Genomic DNA, 21,829 nt, shown 5'->3' on the forward strand with positions numbered 1-21,829 from the left:
AGCAACAACTCTCATTTTCTTGTTATCATTCAATCATTGTCTAAAGAGGGGTTTACAGATGGTATACCTGAAAGAATTTCTATGCTTCGAAAAATGGTTGCTTGCCCGAGCGGTCCTCGGTTGGCTTCCTGCTGGATACTAATATAAAGAATCGATCAGTGAAGCGGATGCGAAATGCCTCTCTGGTCTCCCCCATGCACCACAAATGCCTTTAACTACTACTTTAATGACATTATATTGAGATGTTATATCATGGGATGGAATTTAAATCGAGCTTAACTGCACATATCGCATATCTAACAAAAATATTCACTATTAAATATTTCATTTACTTTAAATAATGTTTGAAAAGTCAGCTGTTTAAGTTGTCTGCGAGTTTTAGACGGAATAATTTTAAAGCTATCAGATTCCTAGAGATCTTAACGGTAGATCGGCTTAAAGTATTTCCTACATCGATTTCAATTTCAAAAGCCGTTATCGATTCAAGTAATCTTTTGATATGAGAGATTTTCTCTAAACGGTGTAACTACTGCAATGGATTGAACTATTTTTTGAAGTTTCGCACAATTTCTCTTATCTATTTATTTCATAAATGTATTTTCTCTGAATGTCTAAATTGAGCTTAATTTTAGGACATACCAAAAATTTGTTAATTTAGGGTATACTGCTATAAATATGATTGGTAATCATATAATTAGGATTTGGGTGACTTAGGGTCGTTTTCTAAAGGAGTAGTGTTTTGACGTTTTTTGAAAATAAAAATAACTGCAATATTATTCAAATTTAAATTATTTCTAAAAAAACTCCTTCCTTATCGATCCTAAATGACATAAGCAGATATATCAAAATTGTTTATGTAAAGAGCTTTTTTTTCATCCTTTCTATTAATTAATAAATCGTTTACATTAATCGAAATGTTATCCTATATGTAGAAGATAAAAGTCAGGGCATTGAACTAATGCAGAAGAAAATCTGTATGTTTCGTGTTTTGCATCAGACGAGTTTGTTTGACTTCCGTGAGTCAATATTGCGGTTCCTTGTTACAAATGTAACAAGGCGTGTGCAAACTTGTGAGATCGTGGTGTAAGATTGTGAAGAATAAAGTCAAACATTTACAATGTTTCAGTGTGCTGTTTATTATTCATTCTGTCTTATTTGAGGCTTATCTATTGTACCTTTGATATTAATGAGTCAAAACTTTCATCATATCATCAACTGACGTCCCAAAAGCGAAGGAGGTTCTTTGATTTGTTTCTCATTAACTCTTTGGGATTTCAATCGATTGACGTTTTTTTTTAATTTCTGATAGGGAATTGTTGCCATTTTGTTTAGAGTGGTCGTTGGTGAATTTTTTTATTTCAACCATTAATTGACTTCAGGTGTTGAAAAACAATAAAAATGTAAGCTCTATATGGCAGCCTCTTCGCTAAAACTTTGCTATCTATTGGGCCAGTGAAATGTCTTGTGAAAGTTTTATACACTTAAGGATTTTTCTTTGAGAGAAGCTAAGTACATGAGTGCGAGCTTGTGTTTATTCTTTTAAGGACATATTAGAAGTAAATATTGGTAAATTAGCACTATATAAAGTCTTATTTTTCGATGAATATTGCTGTATATATTGACTGTGTTCGTGCAGAGGAGTTTGCAAGCTTTTAGCAAACACAGCAACTGTTTACTTAGAAACTTTATACTTCCTAGCATACAGCAGTTCCTGCTAATATGGTGTCTTTTTCTCTTGTCGAGACTCACCTAGAAGCAGGGTCTCATCGTCAAGGGCGGTGACGAGCGAGTCCGTGCAGCACGTGTTGGTATTGTCCATGGAGATGCGCACGGAGGCGCAGTCAGCCGGCGAGTGCGGAAGATGCTCGGCCGACTGCGTCGCGACCCGGCCGTTGGCCAGCCGTAGCGACGCCGTGCGCCCTCCTGTACCTGCCGCCGCGCCGCCTCCACCGTCATCGCATCTGGAAACAATATACACTTGGTTAAGCAGCTGTAGTACAGATGTATGGATTATTTACGTAGGATAAACGGTAGTTCTGGTCATATAAATGGTGATATAATAAATAAAAAAAAAATACTGATAACATTTACTTTAACACACACACAGAACACAATACACGACAAATAATTATTAAAAAATAAATTGGTTTGAAGTCTTTCATTTTAAATTATATTGTGACTTATTATATTATCTTATACCTTTAAACGAGCAATTCTTGTATATATATATATATATATATAATTGGAATCTCGGAATCGGCTCCAACGATTTTCATGAGATTTAGTATATAGGGGGTTTCGGGGGCGATAAATCGATCTAGCTAGGAATTTTTTTTAGAAAATGTCATATTCGTGTTTTATTCTTGTTTTTTTGTCCTGACATCTATTGGTGAATAATAATACTATTTTGCTTCGTAGATAGCTGGACAACTGAAATAACACATAGGCACTTTTTATACCGATATTCCTACGGGATACGGACTTACGCGGTTTCAACCGCGGGTCACAGCTAGTGAATTCATATTAAATTATATTGTGTGGCTGTGTACGTTATATATGTGTAAGTTGTGAAATGGTTAAGCATCACGCCTTTTGTATTGTTTCCGTGTTCTGTTTGTACTTATTAGTAGATTTCAAGTTTTAGAGGTACCAAATAATTTTTTTAAGGTTGATTGGCACAGATTATTTACCGGAATTTTAGGCTGTTACATCAATATAAATAAATGAACCAAATGTATGCTTTTTTAACGTTTTTATTAAGACACAAGCAAGGTTCTTATGGGAAGTAAAAACCACCACGTACCACGGCTGAAGCCAGGACGGAAAACCGGTTTTTAAAAGAACTAAAACTATAGGCGAATAAACGAGTCTTCTTTTAGCATTGAAGTCACGTAAACAATATTGTGTGAGTCAATCTCGTTAAGATCCACTATGTATTGAATTTCATGACCAGTAAAGCTACCTACGCGATAATGGTATAATACAGATGAATCAAACGGACGTAAAAATTATTGTTCGTAGTTTTCTATTCAAGCCATGATTGTACACTAGATTCAAATCTATACTAAGTACCTATTTGCATCACACCAATTTCTCCAATGAATTTTTACAACTACAATACTATTAAGTATCATGCGCATAAGTCACTGTAATATTATAGTTACAGAACATTCTGGAAGGCGGAAGATGACAAATAACTAGTGGGATAGAAGTACATATTGCCTTTCTAGTAACTAATAGGTAAGGTATTTGATGTTTATTAACCAACTCGACTGTGTCCGTGTACCCTGTCTTTAACTGATTGTGATTCTTTTTACGTGTGATAAGCAATAGTTGTCATTTGGTACCATTTTATAATCTGGAGTGGTACTTCCCCCCAAGGAGGTTGGTGACCTTTTTTGTAGAAAACATTTTTTTTTTTTTAATTTTAATTTTAATAGAAATAGTAATATAAATTCAATCATCATAATTATGTTTGACAGTATTGATTTGACTATGGAATTAAATATAACAAAGTCATAGTGAATTAAATGGTTTCGGTATAGATTATTTGCACATTTTTGGTTAAACTTAGATATAATTTAATACAATTAAGAGCTACAGCATCTTTTCCTCTTTATGACTGCTATCTTTTTTCTCATAATTTGCATAAAATATGCAACCATATTTATATATGATGAAGCAATATAGCCCTCCACACATTATAACTGACATCACCTTATGACTAAATGTGGATGTGAAACATCCAAGAACAAATGATCCTGCTTTACTTCATCCTCATAAATATAGTGGTAAAATGTATTGCAAATTGTAAATCGCGCCACTTCTGTTTATTTTTATAATGAATTAATATATTGCGGTGTGTATCGGATATGAATTTATTTAAAAATGTCCTTGTTTAGTTTGTTTGTCTAAAGCTTTGTTTCTATTATTCATATAATTAAGGAGTTAAAAGTTCATTTGACGCGATAAATATTGTTTGATATGTTTTGATGATTTAGAGATAAAATTATATGCGATATTTATGAATTACCATTTTAATTTTGAAACCCAACAATAAGACGTTATAAAAAGTGTAGTATTTTTGGTTTTTAATTTCTTACTATATGCCTTTGTGAAAGTTGTTTTATTACAATGCATGTTTTTAGAACGTAAATTATAGCTTTATTGTTTTTATTTGATGTCCAAGCCACGTATCAACATTTCCTGCTAACGTAGGGAACATTCTCGATCTCTCTGCTGCTAATTTAGCGCATTCACGCATAAATATTTCATACATTAGCACCTACATTAGCTGTAATTATGAAAGTAAATCTTTTATCGCTCGTTTTTCCGCATGCGGTTATAAAAAGGTATTTGACAATGGCAATTTCCAGATTCCAGGCATAATTCCAATCACCCTTAGCTACATTACTGGATATAAAATGGCTATTCGTGACTCAATTTGGTTAATCCAGCCCGCCGAAATGCCGATGAGCGAAGGCTTGGTGAATTTATTTCTGAGTAAATTTGTATGGAAACAGCTTGGTTCCGGTTTGATTGACTTATAAAGATGCAGGGTTATAATATGTCAATAAATGATTAATAAAGGAGTAGAAAGGATGTAACATAACTCGATATAATATTATTACAATTTTACGTCAATGCTGCATGTTATTAATTAATAAGTAAATACGATAGAGAATTAATTTTTACATATTTTAGTAAAAAAATGGAATATCACATTTTACACATGAAAATTGTTATAATAACTTGTGGTCGAAATATATTTAGTAAAGAGTATTCCATCAGTATCCAAACAAATAACATAGCTTGATACTTAGACTCATATTTCAAGTAGAATTTATTAATGCCCTGGAAATTTTCTTGATATCCACCGGCTAAGAAAAGCTTTGTTCTAGTTTCCCGAAAATTCAAGCACACTTAGGTATAACTTGTATAATATTTGTGCGAACAAAGCCTTCAGGGCAGTTTGTACGTAGATCTAATTAAGGGGAAATACTGTCAACTTGTTTTCCTACAAAGATTAAGGCAAATCCACTACGGAATTTTTCCCGTTATTTTCAATAAAATAAGGACAAACGAAAGTACTAAAAGTACTCGAGTTATAGCAATTTTCTACATGAGTAAAACCCGCTGTATTACTATCGCTTAGAGACCCAATTAATTCTTAGGATAATCTATATTCTAAATTCAAAACATTTGTTTTCTAAATTAGTTACATTTGAGTAAAATATACAACGAAAATGTTAAGAAAGGCGTACATAATATATGCTATGATTGAACTCATGTGAGGTCAAACATAAGAAGAGAAATCCTAATTAGCGAAATGTTATTGAACCAATAATAAACACAGATCTATAGTATGGGAAAGTTATGTTATGGGAATCGGGCAAGTTGCCGCAATAAAATATATTATGCTACGGGGAATCATACCCTCAAAGAATATCGAGAGGTATTCCTAGCATATTTTTAGTATCTTATATCTCTATATTTATTATAAATGTATAATAATGTATATTTCAATCGCTATATAACTTAATCAATATATTTGCTGGTTTGAATTACCAGATAATTTTTACTTGTGATTATTATGTGCATAATATCTACACTTATATTATAAAAAGGAAACTTTTGCATTTTTTGTATGTTTGTAACGTTTACACGCAAAAAGCACGGGACTGAATTCAAAAATGATTTGACCATTCGAAAGCTGCAACTTGAGTTACATAGGTTTTATATATACCACAGGTAAAACCGGGGCGAACAACCAGTAAAGTCTAAATGTACTTAAATATTTTCCATATTGTATGAATGCAATAGGTGTAATGTACCCTACATTACACCTATTTCATTCATACATGTACCCTAGATTACACCTATTTCATTCATATCCTCACATCAACGGCAAAACCTCTAAATTATATCACGACTAAGTTTTTCGTACCGTTTATATTGATGTCTATTGGTTCATCTAGAAATATGTTTGTATTCATTTGCATCTATTGTAGAGAGCTCCGTGTTTTGAACGTTTAAGTTACTGTTAGTTATTAGGTACTGTTAGTGGGATTAGCGTCACCCATTTGCACCCACAACGCCAGTGTTGAGAGTTTTGAAATGTACAATTTCTTTTCTGATAAAGTGACCTTACCTAGGTCACTTATCCAGCCTGAATTTATAACCAAATGGATGTATGACATTGATTTGTCTTGTAATACAGACGAAAATATCGATGTACATAACAAAAATTCTCAGAAAAAAGCAAATCGCTCGACGGCATTAGCTCCGCATGAAATATTTCAAGCCACTCTAGCTACCCCTCGGGGCTTGTAAGATGGTTATTTCGATCCCGCTTCGAGTCAAAAAACCATTTCTACACGACCCCTGTATCGGATTTTGTATAAATTGGCCTTATATTATTTTTGTAGTAGAAGAACATCACAAGAATGTTTTTGTATCGTAGCACGAAAATTGTTAATTATGTTTTGGATTTTCAACTTTTCCAGAAAATATTAAAGCGTGACGTACGAAGTCTATATAGAAGGTAGGATAAGGTTTGTGTCACTGATTTAGTAAAATAATACGCAGGAATTGCGTACCTTTAAAATTGGAAGTAAAATAATGCCATTTATAAACCTTATTATTAACTTGAATCTTCGAAATTTTGTGTATAAAACTGTGTTTTTCTATTGCGTTTATAATAGGCATTTCGATTATTTTATTGGCTAATTTAGGAGTTAAACGGATGCCTTTCCCATGAGGAATGTTAGATCCATTTCACATCCGTTTCACTGATTGAGGTTGTCCTTAGGGGAAATATTCGGTCCTTCGTCTACGACAGACGTGTTCTTTTGTTCCATTTGCAGTCATACCATTGGTTTTATTACACGCTCTACCACTGGTTTAGGACATTTATGTGACATCAAAAGAATCCGAGATTGAAACGCATGGTGTCGGACACTTAGGGAGACGGTTATTTAAGTAACTGTATGTATCTCAAAGCGATCTGTACTCCTCAAAGCTACCCAGGCATGCGTGGTCACGCCAATGACGTACATCTAACAACTCGATACTGGTTCTCGAGCAACCATTCCATCTTGACCTCCTCAAGAGAGGCGGACGCGCCCTCTGCCGAGAGGGCGTCAATTGTGCTGACGCTATAGAGGTTATTTTTGTTTCCTCTTTGTTCCTCGCACAAAAGATTCTTAAAAATTTAACACGTACAAGTAATCTGCGAAGTGTGAACTTTTCCACGAACCAAGGTACGTGCAGTTGTAATTTTGTTAACAATATACGATGTATTAAAATGTGCTCGCAGAGAAATGAACGAAGCGAATACAAATATGTTATATGTATGTGAAACTGCACCCGTGACTATTGTTGAGAATTTGTGGAAAACTTTAAAAAAAATATTACGTAATATCACCTAGACTATTGGAATTCCCTGTTTAAGACTAATTCATACTCGATTTGTCTAGTAAAATTTCTCAGTACTAAGTATAAAGTACAATTACACAAAAATAATAATATCCTAGCGCTAGGTAGGATATATTATAAAATTACCGGGATTTAACCTAATTTAGTACTTTTATTAAAACATTCAGTCGTCACGAAGGAAAAGACTCAATTTGAAGCTCTAACCACTTATGTCATAAAAAGTATCATGGCCGATGTTGCTACAACGTAAATAAATGCGAGAAATGAGAGAGAGAGAAAGATCCTTAGAGGCTGTTAGTTTATTTGCATATCTGTCTTCATATATCGATATAAACTTCACGTGAACTGCGATAAGACATGTAATATGAGACATCTCCAGATGGATAATGTTTTTATACGTGCGCAAGGTTAAAGCTGTCATATGAAACTGAGAAATGTCGTCGATGTCACATGACTGATGACCAAAAGTCTAAAGCTAGATAAGGCTGAGTCGTGTGGTGTGTAATAAAACACTCTGGTATAAACAATATTGACAAAAACATAACCGCTTTCAGACCGCCTCCTCGAGACAGTGGTTAACGCGTGAGCGTAACCGAGGGTTCAAGTCCCGGTGGAACACAGAAGGCTGATCACCTACTTGTCTATGAAGAAAATCGACAGGTAAAACAGATGTACTCGTATATAAAGACATCACTTAAATCGCCGTCAAATTGTCAAAGATTTAATTTAAATGAGAACACACGGAAGCCACCAGCTTGCAAATAAAAAAAAAGATTCATCAAAATAGGTTCACCTAAAAAGATTCTCAGGTAACATACTCAAAATAGAGTCAATTTGAGAACCATGTCCTTTTTTTGATGTCGGTTAAAAATACACTTAAATTTATAACCACATCCTTTATCGAAATCGGTTAGAAAAAGATCCGCATTATACATAAATTTTGAAAGAAGTAATGAGACTGCTCGTTTACCTTTATGACTGGATGAAGAACTCAACTCCGCCCCATTTAAGCAACTCTAATTCATCGAATAAATGGCCGACCAGCCGCAACTACGCTCAGTCCTCTCATTTATTATTTTTGCTGAACAATTTTAATTGGAAAGAGTTCGCAACATGCAGACAAATTAAGCTGGGAAGGTGAATGCTTTTGGGGGCTAATTCACCGCTGTTCTATTTTTTGCGACATTGTGAACACGAAATAAAATTACGTACGTGTTTTGTCCGATGCTTCCGAAATTCGCTGCTGCTTTTGTATTGAGGACATCTCGTGATATGCTTTTAATGGTTATTTCTGAATAAATAATGAAATGAGCTTTGATATAAATCTCCTTGTGTATATGTAATTAGGGAAGTTATGAATATTAATAAATAGTGAATGAATCGCAATTTAATGGATGTTATTTAAATTCAAGCATTCATAAAGATCATTATTTGATTTAACACATAAAGCAAAATTAATATATATTAAACATAATTATTTTTTCTTCAAAAAAGATCACCGACGTCCCTGCAGGGCAGATATCACTCCGAATTATAAAATGGGACTAAATGAGGATCGCGCCAATCCGTGAGAAACCCATGGAGTTATCAAGTAACAAAGAAAAAAAGCATTCTCAAATTTAGAACCTTGCCCGTTCAAAAAATGTTTTAAACACAAAATTGATGTTGATTTACAAAATGCATAGACAGTTGTTATATAGAACAGTTCATTTGATAAGGTTTAAAAGATAAATAGAATTTCCTTATCCATAAACACATTTCCTAAAAACCAAGACCGCGTATTAAAATTTCCTTGTTAATTCGGGATTAAGCGCTAATCCATTATTTCCAGTTGGAACTAAATTTTCGTCTAATCTCGTACGTCAGTGACACATAATCTGTCAGTGGGGCCGGGACTCGGACCGGCGGACTGAACTCGCCTGTCGTATTGGTGACAGTGAAGTGGATTCTGAAGCGCTTTTTCGCTTAACCTTGTCGCAAATATTGCTGATGTTGTGTAGTTTATGTAGTTATTAAAAAAAAATGACGAGTTAACGGACGATCTCTAAAAACGAAAGTTCTCATTTCAATTGTATTTTTTGTTAGTTTTGTTACTCGCTAACTCCGTGAGTTTTCAATCGAGTGGCGTGTTTTTTATTCGTTTGATAGGAAATCTGGTAGTATCGGCAGCCCAGGGACGTCGAAAAGCTGTTTTGTAGAAAATAGTTATTTAACGAAATCAATACTAAGGTTCTCAAAAAGACAAGTATTATTCAGGCCGTCAGTTTAATGGCTACAATTAAGAAGGAGGCTAGGCTATTAATTGAATGGTTGATAAGTTGCAACACACTGTCTGCTGGTATATAGTCCGTTCAAAATGGAATTATTTTAAGGCATAATATCAATTAAAATAACACAGGAGTAAGAAATCTAAACACTATCTAATTTAACTTCGTTTGAATTTAAAATCTCTGTAATAATAGTATTGAAAGTTTAAATCGCAATGAGTTGAAACACACGAGCAACCCTTAAGAAGTGGCCGGCTGCCAATCTGAAAAGTCAATTAAAAACTTCAACTGGATAGGGCGGAATTATTTCATTAGAATTGCTTAGCGGCCTTGAATCTCCTTTAAATATGTGTTCCTTTTTAATGTTCATCTTAATGTACGAGTAGCTTAAATATAGGTCACGGCAATTGATAAATTTTACTTACTCTCTCACGCCTCATCGCTCTATTTAAGATATTGTTTTCTAAAGTTTGTATCACATGTAGGGGATCTGACAAAAACTTATTAGACCAAGTCTGTTTATATTTTCCTCAACAAGGAAACGAAAATCCGACTGATAATTTTCTTAATTTTATCAGTAATTTCTTAATTTTCCTTATTAAAACTTAAAAAAAACTGGCATTACATTTTTGTTTTGAGATTAAAATAACATTTGGTAAAGTTATTAATATTGTAGCTGGTAATGAGTAATCATTCAATAAAATATGTGATAATATCAAAGTAAACGCGAAAGTTTGTAAGTATGAATGGATGTATGTATATATGGATGTTTGTTAGTCTTTCACGCAAGAACTACAGAACCGATTGCAATGAAATTTGGTAGGTAGATAGCTGAACAACTGGAATAACAAATAGGCAACTGTTTATCCCGATATTCCTTCGGGATACATCCCGTAGGAATATCTTGATTTCTACAAGACTTACGCGGGAGAAGCCGCGGGGCGCACCTAGTATTTAAATAAACCATTCCTGGGTTGTGTACCCTTCGCTTGGACTTTTTTTATATTTCTTTTACCCAAACTTGATCTGAAAATATGACACGAGTATTCAATGATATTTTCAAATATAAATTTACACATCCAAAACCCCAAAAGTACTAAGATACGTAAATTACAAAACACAACATTCACGAAACGCAACATTTTGCAATGCCACTCCATTGGTTTGATTTTTTAAGATACCCGTGTAACATTTTTCAACATAGCATGAAATCTCATTAATATTTCGCTTTAAAATAAATTCTACACGAAAACTTTATTATCTTGTGTTCTGCATTTCATCGAAATACATAAAAAGCATTTCTCTTTTTGCTGAATGCAGGAAATTTTAAAATGTATGGAATTTATTTCATTTAAGTGCGAGTATCGGTGATCAGATGATCCATTTATTTCTTTTACCTTGGAAATATGTATCAATATAAATCAATGTACCTTATTTTACTTTCTTTTGCCTGAAATTATCTACATCATAATCATGTATAATGGATTACATTGTTGGCATTTTTTCTTTGATTCCTAGCATTGTAATCTTCCGTAAAAATAACCGTTATTCTTATCCAAAGAATTAAATAGCAAAAAAAGACCAGTCCTCACCTAACTTGCACTCTTACTGTAGGCATGTAACCCTGATGGAGTGGGGCACGCGATCGCGTGGTCGTGTCAGGGGCGGCAATGTCGGAAAAGCTTTAAAGGTTGATGCTGTATTGTTATACTGCATGTAATGTGTGTATTCGGTTTATAATCATTAAATAAACGATGCGATTTTATTTACAATAATCCTATCATTAGGAGATTAATTATAAAACGTGTATACTCTACGTATCTTAATATTAATTTGCTTATACTTATTGTGTATATCTCAATAATTTTTAGCTGCTTTACGACTACGATTCCTTTAGAGATTGATTGAAAAAAATTCGCTCTGTATAATCTAATTTCAATAAAATTAATGTTGTATTTTAACTAATGTTGAACAAAATTGTTTGGTACTTTAAATTAAAACAAGAAGTTAGATCTATATTTTTTCATATAAACCAAAGTATAAGCCAAATAATAAAAAATTAGACAGCACCATCTAGTGTTGAATAGTATGAATGTTGTACATTTTTTGTTTGCGCGCCATCTATACATAGCTTTAGAGAAACGAAGTTACGGCTTTATACCGTACGTACCGAAGCGCTTTTTATTGATAAAGGCCAATGCATCTCGATATTAAATTTAAAATTTGTTTAAAATGTAAAACAATTAATATGACAAGACCCACCAAAATTATCAATATTTACTTAAAAACATATGCAAATTATTAAAAAAATACGCTCCGATATCAAGATTCCTGTTTTATCCCAAGGGATATAAACGAGATCAAAAATCCTATCCCAAGTCAACTCGTACTCTGTCTGTATACCAAATTTCATCAAAATCCGTTCTGTAGTTTGAGCATGATTGATGGACAAACATCCAAACAAACAAACTTTCACATTTAAAATGTTGTTGTGACTAGTGGTCTGCCCTTGTTTAACCCGTGTAACGCTTTTGTCTCCATAAGAACCTTCCTCGTGCCTTGAAGAAGACGTAAAAATAATAAGCTGAATGTGTCTAACCGTTCTAGTTAATTTTTTTTTCATTTATATAGTTTATATTTATCGTTTACCTCAAGCAGCCTGGAAGAGATCGCTCATGAGCGATAAGGTCACCTTTTGTATTTTAAATAATAATTAAATATAAGAAAAAAAATAGAAATTAATGTTTCAAGACATCTATACCTAATGCTTATCTGAACTACTTAATATTTGAAAGCTGCATCTTCACTGAGTGACATTGGCTTTAAATGTACAACGAGCGAAGCCGGGGCGAACAGCTAATCAGACGAAAAGTTTTTTGTTTGTGAGTTTGTACTCCAAAGGCTCCGAAACTACTGGTCCGATTTTGAAATTTCTTTCACCAAAAGAAGGCTACGTTATACCCGAGTGTTGTAGAAAACTTTTTACCCCAAAGAAATGCCTTATTCCCACGGGACAACGGTAAATAGGACATATATTATAAAGAGGAAACTTTAGTATTTTTGTATGTTTGTAACGTTTCCACGCAAAAACTGCTGTGGCGATTTCAAAAATTCTTTCACCATTGGAAAGCTGTTACTTCACTGAATGACATAGGCCGTATACATGAACCGTGTTATGTGCACGTATTACATACCACGGGCGAAGCCGGGCAAATAGATACATTGAAAGTATCGAATATAATATGAAGTATTCTCATTTAAATAAAAACATTGTTGCATATAAAACTTGTAAATGTATGCAAAAAGCATCATCATATAAAATTATCAAACAAATCGATTCACAATAACGGCGATGAAACTCGTAAACGGAATTTGAGCTAAACATAGACGGGTCAATATAGAAGTTCACCGGCGGCGCCGCGTCTACCGAATCACAACTCTATGGCTCACATTACACGAGCGATTGAAACGCCTCGTTTTCATTGCCCCACATTTTCCACTTTAATAATAATAAAAAAAAGTAAAGAAATTTCACACAGATAAATTGAATTGCAATGGTTTTGCTTCGACAATTATCCTACTAGTCCTACTAATATTATAAATTCGAAAGTTTGTAAGGATGTGTGTGCGTTTGTTGCTCTTTCACACAAAATCTACTGAACCGATTGCAATGAAATTTAATACGTAGACAGCTAGACAACTGGAATAACATACAGGAAACTTTTTATCCCGATATTCCTACAGGATGCGGACTTACGCGGGTGAGTTTAACCTGTTTCACTGTTTGTTTTGTTGCATACAATTCACTTCAGAATAAAGGTACTGCTTTATTTGTGTCAAAGCCCACTGCGTACATAGGCAACCTTATATTTTCTAATATGCGTTTAAACCCTGTATGGAGGGATTTTCGTATCCATTGTGGTTATGTAAGATAGGTCAGGCACATTGAGTTTGCGCCGTGTGCCAGCGCCGGGTTGTTTGTTGAACTTAATTAACTTTTTAGATCCACAATTGGAAATCAAAATTGTTCGGTGAATTTGTTGAAACGAAATATATATATAATAGTATTAGTACTGACCTTTCATTTCATCGCTATAAGCAAAATATTTATATATTGTTGTATTTTATCGTTTAAATATTTTTTATATTCATATTCTATTAGATAGACGTTTACTAATATAGTAAGAGCGAAAGTGGTTTATTTTTGGTTCTTTGTTTGTCTTTCTTTTAAGCTGTAACAGAGCGATATTATGTTGTGATTTGTTATCTGGAGATAGGAGGCTAAAGACTGACGTACATTTTGCCTCTATATCCCTCTTTGAAATTGTATAGGTACACATGTTTTAATACTAAAAATATATTGAAAATTTTACTTGGGAGCTACTTATAAAGTGGGATGACCGTGGGATTTTCCTATTTCCTTTCTCAGGTTTCACACTGTCTCTATACAAAATTTATATATAGCATATTCCTGATATTAGTGTGTTGAAGCAAACAAAAAAACTCTTTAGCTATGTACAATATGAATATAGAAATTTGTTGAAGCAATCAATGTCAAGTTTTCGACTTTCACCTTACACTTTACTCGTACTGGGCGTCGCCAAATACGAATTTATGTGGCCTTGACATCATGAGATCGCAAAATTTGTCACCAAATTATATGTATTATAAAAAGCTTTTATTTGAAACTGCTTTGTCATTATTACCTTTGGACAAAGTGAAGTTGAACCAGAGCTTTAATTGGTATAAATAGATAGATAGTTTAGACTTTAATTGTTATGTAAATGTTTTAGTATAGGTATATGTACATACAAAAAATATTTACTTAACTTGTTACGTAACAATGAAAGAAAGAGGATTTTAGTGATTATCTTTTATTCTTTAATCGATAGAGTTTAGACCGTTATTCTTACAATAACATCTAATTGTGTAATAACACTTCTGATATAAACAAATGGAGTATAACGATTAAAATGTTATTATAAATTGGTCCCAAATTATCTCTAAACCTTATGAGCTCATAATAACTTAAAACTTTATTTTATGTAAGTTGAAACTTTGTACATACTGAGCCAACGCGTAGGCGCTTAAAATGCATTTCTAGCCTTCAAATATGTGTGGGCGGCTGTTTGAGCTATATGATATAATATCATACTATAACATTTTCAAACGGGGATCTAAAGATATAAAACTGGGGCATAAACTTTGCTAGATTAAAGACAGGGAGTTTCAGCTTTGTCGTAGCCGATGCAGCTTGCTACGTGATATGACTCTACGAAAATCTGCTACGATCGTTCCACGCTTTCAAAGCGTGGCGTAACTGTTATAGTGAATAAATATGCTACGCTTCGATTATGTAAATATAAAATACTTTGATTTTCTCAGGATGTTTATAGACTTTCTTCGCCTAATATATTGTTGTTTATTCTATTATCAGATGACGTGTAAACAGGTTATATGATGGTTTTGTAGATAGCTAAATGAATATATATACATACATAATATCAAAGCATAGGAATAATTTCCTATGATTTATCAAATGTTTAAGTATACAATAAACAATCAATGTCAACTCAGTCGCCCAAATTTCCCAATATTACTATAATATTACAAATAAAATATGTGACATATTCTTGGCCTAGAATCTAGATCGATCTTGATATTATCCGATATTTTACGTAGGTACAACTAAAATAGCTCTGTAATATGTTTTCATCATGAGCGCCGAAGTCTCGACGTGATCGAGGCTTGGACGTGATCAGAATAATAAAATAAACATTTTAGAACCCCCGAGACCTATATGTTTAGCTTAGTTATAAAAAGAACCTTGTTATTCAGGCGCTCTAATAAATGTGAGGGAGGTGATGAAAATAATAAAGTTATTTTTGTACCATTGGTTAGAGCCAATCTATGTTATAACGCAGGTTTCTGTCGCAAATAACCAATAGCCTTTGTGTAGTGAATTGTTCTGACTAGAATTCAAACAATTATGCATTCAGAATCCCGTTTGACGGCCATTAATCCTTTTCGATTGTCGCTTCGGTTTGTGATCTAACCGTGATGTTATAAATCAGAATAGGAATGCGAAGCCGTGTCTGATTCAATCGTCTGAAATGAAATGATTTTTATTAGCTATTCAGTTTATTGTAACGCGTTTACGTTATACATACAAATCGCTGAGACTTGTTCCTTGAGTGTTAATATTACCATTAATATGCTGTTTATACACAGTTGTTTAAAAAAGACGTGCTTTGGGCGTTACTTCAATATTACACATATACAGTTTGTCTGACGATACGCTTAAGAACTGTTGGTCCAATTTTCATACACCAATTTTGTTTCCACCAATGAGCAGCTTGATTCTCGAGGAAGGTTTAAGTTACGAGGTTAGAGAGTGATTTGGGTTTATTATTCTTTAACGCGATGAAACAGGTGAAGCCGCGAGAGAAAAGCGAGTTTATCATAAGTGTTACTTTAACCTATAAAAAAGAATTAATAATTGCGGACTAGGTAAGCATAGACGTCTACATATAATCAATAATTGTCTATGGATTATTTCACCCTTGTAAGCCGTTCTAGGTTTTGCATGACCTCATAAACCATTCTCACGCCTCTGCCGCAGCCTTCATTTGTCAAACGAATAAGGCCGTTCTAGGAATCGCTGAAACTGTTTGTATATTTGTTAAAGGTCGTTAATTACCACGAATGATTTCTTGTCTGATTCACTTATTGTCTCAGGTAATAGAAATTATGATACTTAAATATGTTTTAGTTTATATCTTCCCCTTAATTCATTTAGAAATTTACAATAAAATAACCTTAGGTTTTTATCACAGTTATATTCATAAATACTAAATATTTATAGTTTGCAATTTTATATATGTGAATATAATAATTACTTAGTTTGTAATCAATTATATAGCTATAACTTTATTGCATAATTATCTCAATTATTGTTTAGAGCAGCACTTAAAAACGTAAAAGTAAAACTTTTCATTTAACAGTACCCACATTCGCAAACGAGACTGTAAATCTATCAAAACACTTATAGTCCACTCCATTAATATCACTCATAAAAACGAATAACGAAAATCGCAATAACAAAAACAATTTATTCATACATGAAGCAGGAACACGATACTGTATAACCCGAATAGGATAATAAAATCCAATAAATATGAAAATTTCGAGTCCCATTCAGCAGTAAGCTCGTTCTGGTGTAAGGGTAATGAATTGGGTAGCCGAAATATTCATTATGCCCTATATTCGGGAACATTTCAATAAGCTCGCAAGTACCTTGGCCGAGAAAGTTGGATTGCTATTCTATTTTGTCAAGCTCTAAGAAGCCTCTTGATGGAGAATGTGAATGAATTCTATTTGGTAGGAATTTCTATTATTTTGTACGAGAAAATCATTTTATATTAATTCAACGTAGTGTAAGATTAAAATGTACAATTAAAGTCTATCATGTTTAAACTGTGACAAATAACAAAGTACTTAAAATAATAAGAAATTGCGAACAAGATCTCTGTTCTTATTTTTTTGAATTTCAATTTAGTACTATAAAATAGTAATGTCATAAAATATTTTGTTTTTCATATTAAATAATTACCAATGAGATCTAAACATTTCTCTTAATAATTAAGAAATCGATATTATTGCTATGTAGGTCATTTTAAAATTTATAAATGAATGCAGGTTATTGTGGAAAAAGTCAATAAATGTCAAGTGTGAAAAGGTCGTTAAACAGAAGCGTTATGTAACACAATTTGGTTTTTCGTGTTCGATTATTGATAACTATATTCGAATTTAAATGTTATGATATATTAATTATAAAATTCCGAACTCTTTATCGTTGTTTAATATTTACTACACATATATAGGTACATAAAACATTCATTGCATAACCATTAACAGATGAATAGCGAGTAGTGTACGAGTGTGTGGGTGTGTTTTGTGTATGAACTTGCATTTGATAACCACATAAAGCATAATACGTTGTTGCATAAATGAGTTCGTCTAAACATCAAACTACAAACATTGAACTGCCGAACATTTGGGTGATTAACATCGAAGCGCAAAATAAAACACATTTTTGGGATAACATTTATTAATGGTCCTTCAATTTACAACGCAACATCTGAAGTACAAGAAATAGGACATGACATCAGGTTATAGCGGGTTAATATGCCAGGCGGCACGCAAAGAAAACATTGATGAGAGATTTAATGAGAGTTCAAAAACACTGGATTTTCAAAGGCCTTTTACATAGGTACTCATTGGCACATTTGACCTTTTTGACATTTATCAAAAACATTGCAAGTGAAATTGATAAGTGAAAGACGTGAAGCGAAATAAAATCCAGCGGGCGAATGGAGTGATACATGAGAACAGAAGCTTAGTGAAGAGATAGAAGAGACATACAGATGGTTGGTTTGGTCGTGGTCATTGCTGTGATTCGGCTGGGAGCCTGAGCGTCGCAGCCGCCAGATGGCGTGGCGCGCTGCCACGAGTCGCGCGAATCCGTGTCGAGCCACGCTCAACAGCGCTCCACGCGCATAGCAAACGCGTTCAACAAGTCCCAAGCTACACCCGAGCTCGCGCACGAAACCACCAGGATCAAAATCAACAAGTGACAGGTTCTCCCCACGGGCCTAACACTTAAAGCTAGAAGCCTGCCTAATATCACAACCTATTATCACAAAAGCGGTGGCAAGCGAAGCTACGTGGACGGCGGCTTACGTAACGCTAAACTTAACTAATTGTAAACGTGCAAAAATGTATCGATCACAGGAATAAGCCTTAACACTATAAAATGCCCGTGGGGATTGTTATGTAACAGAACGGTGTGGGACTTGAAGGGCGCAAAGGACATGCGCGTAAGTTAGGAGCCGGGCTAGCACTGCTTGGAGAGTGCGACTCGCGCTTGGCTCCGCTGCGCCCCCTCCGCTTTCACTCGCCCGCCACCCGCGCCCGCCCTACCCTACGTACGCTTAACCTGCTAACGTAATGCCTTTCAATTTTTCCGACATAATTCTGTTAACGTATTTTAGGTGTCTATCAAATTAATTATGACAATTTTTTAAATGTTTATTCCAAATTAAATGTATCTTGTTATATGATTTATTTTACGTTTTTAAATAAATGATTTTTATAAAATTGTATTTTCATTGACAATTGAGATGATTTCAAAATGTTGCTTATTTCTTTTATTTATTTATTTCGTATGCTATAAAAATATATTGACTAAAAAGCTATACTAAATTTAATTGAAAAAATTAACGCGTTTTGCGCGTTAAGTTGAACATTGCTGAATGAAAATACAATTTTTTGGATCAGCGCCATCTAGTGGCAAGTGGATGAATTATAAAAGCTACCTTGCGTTTTCAGTATCCGATGTTACAGGTGGAAAATAAAACCGAGTGTAGAGGGCTACTACGCGGTAATAAGGTAACGTTTCGCCTTAATTCTTGAGGCGCCTTTAAAGGCAATGAAAGGTAATATCATTTAAATATTTTGTTTTGTTCTAGGATGAAGCCTGTGTTGTTATAATCTACGCTGGCATGACAAGTCATTATTCCACTTCCGGATCGTATAACCCGATTACAAATTGAGTAGGTACTGTAAGTTAAGATTTACTCAAAATTTAAGTGTTTCTCAAAATTTTGACTTTTCCTTGTGTATCAAATCAACAGAAATTCAATCATCAATATAATCGAAATAAATTGTATTTGATACTAAAACTTATATAAATCGTTTAATAACTCGTCACTATGTCGATTGTCGATGATTGCATTTAAGAAAAGTTTTTTTTTATTTTTTTTTTATTAAATATTTCGAAATCCAACTCATCGAAAAAAGGTTTTCAGATAAGAGACTACTTACTACATTAATTTAAACACCTAACACGAGTTTCAATATTGTTTACCGACTAAATCAGTTCGAGCCAAACTCAAACTATTTATGTAAGAAGCTAAGAATAGAACTCCACCTGCGCCCAAAGTAATTTCCTATAAATTCGATCGTTTTCGTAAACAAAACAGTGCACCGTCTCGTACAATCTGATAGAAACTAGGCCAACCCATTTCTACGTAAAGGCATAATTTGTTGACAACCCTACGTTTACATTTTATTTGGGACTTTCTGTTTTGACAGATTCTTGCGAATTGAAAGAGGGTTCATTTAATATATTTGGATTAGCCACCCGCTCAGGCTCCGCGAGGGTTCTATGTTCACCTTTGGTTGATACTAATTGAAATCCACTATACATATATGCATGCATTTCGTATCATGCTGAGAATTTAATTTTTGCCAATCGTCCCCAAGGAGCCGGTTGCAAACCGATGGCAGAAGAGATCTTTAAAATGCCAGACATGTTTAAAAACTAAATTATAATTAAGAAAAAGAAATTTCTTTGTAGTTTTATAAGCTTTAACAATATGAACCACATCAAAAATTAAACCACATGAAAAATTTTCAATTCTCGGCATTGTACAAAATGCTGAGCATTTTTAAACAGAAACAAAAAAAAAACACCGTTTGTATGCGGCGAAATTATACAATTTACCTCCAACACTTCGTCTTGTATTATTGTGTCTATTAATAAATCCGCATTCAAAAAGGTTATAGTATTAAGGTATTTTTATTATAAACATCTAAGCATTCATAGGGACAAATAGCGAAAATCATTTTTTTTAAGGTTATGCAATGAAGTTATTGTCAAAAAGGTTAGTAACAGCTACGCTTAAAATTATGGCACATGAATCTTCTCTCCCGGAAACACAATTGCATAGACAGTAACATTGTTTCAAATAGCTTTTTGTTTCAGAAATATTCCTGCGTTCGTTACCATCCGGAATGAATTTATCTCGACTGATTCATTATTTATTCGTAGGTATTTTGTTTTTTATATTGTTATAGACAATTTGAAAGAGATCTTAGAAAATAATGATAGATGTAGACGTGGAATAACGTGTATAGATTATGATGAAGGTAATGTACTAGCACCGGCGAATAATAAAATAAAGCAACCTTTGTGAGAGCAAGCATGTTAGATAATCGGCAGTTACATGTGTATAGCGCAATTCTTGCTTCGTGCATGTGAAACTCGATGCATTAGCAAACACGACAAACGATGGTAACCACAGATAATTTTCCAGAGTAGCAAGGCTTAACCTGAAAAGCAATTTACATTTGTCCCAATCAGAACATTCGAGAACTGAAACTGTTCTAGTTTAACATACAGTAATTAATGATTTTTAAATCTGTCTCAGTCTTCACCACGCTTGCTGTAAAAAGTTAATAATTTCTATAGAAAAAGACAGAAACACCAAGAACAACAACAGGTTATAAAACAGTTTTGTTCTGCTATGCATTTAAGAAAAACGTTTTTTTATAAATCGTACTATAGCGAGCCTTTAGAAGTGTCATATTTTTTTAAGAATAAGACCGTAAATGTATAATACTCATAACAAAAAGATAACTAATGAATTTAGCAATTAAAATAGATATCAATCCACTCTCGGTAATGCAATACTGACACCAAAAAGCTACGTAGGTACAATCAATTGAAGTCCCGGCCTACTTTCAAAACTTTGTGATCGATAGAAATAAATCTGAGTGCTAACGTTACTGTATAATTCTTTTGACGGCTTTGTTATTTTCACAAACGTTAAGTGTGGGGGAAAATCGCAGCAAATAAGGCACAAAGGGTCTACTCGTGTTTAGTTAGTCCCTCTATCTATACTATTGTTATCGTAATCTTGGATAATGCCGCTCAGATTTTATCGATCTTTTTTATGGTAAGTAGATATTTAAATGTCTATTTGTAGATGTTTTTTCCTTATACATATAGCTCAAATATTAATCTTATATGTACTGCAAAACGCAGCGGTGGCTTAGTGGTGAGAATCTCGGACTGCAAAATCGATAAGTCGGGGTTCGAGACCGGGCGAGCGTGCAAGAAATAAAGCGATTTTTCAATTTATCTGCACATGTGAATAAAATCACCGCTTAAAACAGTGAAGGAAAACATCGTGAGGAAACTGGCATATCAAAGAATCAAAAGCTCGACGACATGTGACATCTGCCATCCCGCACTTGGCCAACGTGGTGGATTATGGCCT

General features: G+C 33.7%; 1 protein-coding gene across 6 annotated transcripts in view; it reads right to left on the bottom strand.

Moving 5' to 3' along the window:
* LOC119831591 (potassium/sodium hyperpolarization-activated cyclic nucleotide-gated channel 2) overlaps positions 1 to 21,829 on the bottom strand; it is a 184,929-nt gene that overhangs the window by 79,544 nt on the left and 83,556 nt on the right. For 5 of the 6 annotated variants that reach the window (XM_038355003.1, XM_038355004.1, XM_038355002.1 and 2 more), the window contains exon 3: positions 1,750 to 1,961. In XM_038355003.1, coding sequence (XP_038210931.1) covers positions 1,750 to 1,961 — 212 coding nt within the window. Of the gene's footprint in view, positions 1 to 1,749; positions 1,962 to 18,128; positions 18,350 to 21,829 lie in introns of those variants that run through there. The other variant, XM_038355012.1, reaches the window with a different exon arrangement.

This window comes from Zerene cesonia, chromosome 14 (genome assembly GCF_012273895.1).
Source record: "Zerene cesonia ecotype Mississippi chromosome 14, Zerene_cesonia_1.1, whole genome shotgun sequence".
Taxonomy (NCBI): domain Eukaryota; kingdom Metazoa; phylum Arthropoda; class Insecta; order Lepidoptera; family Pieridae; genus Zerene; species Zerene cesonia.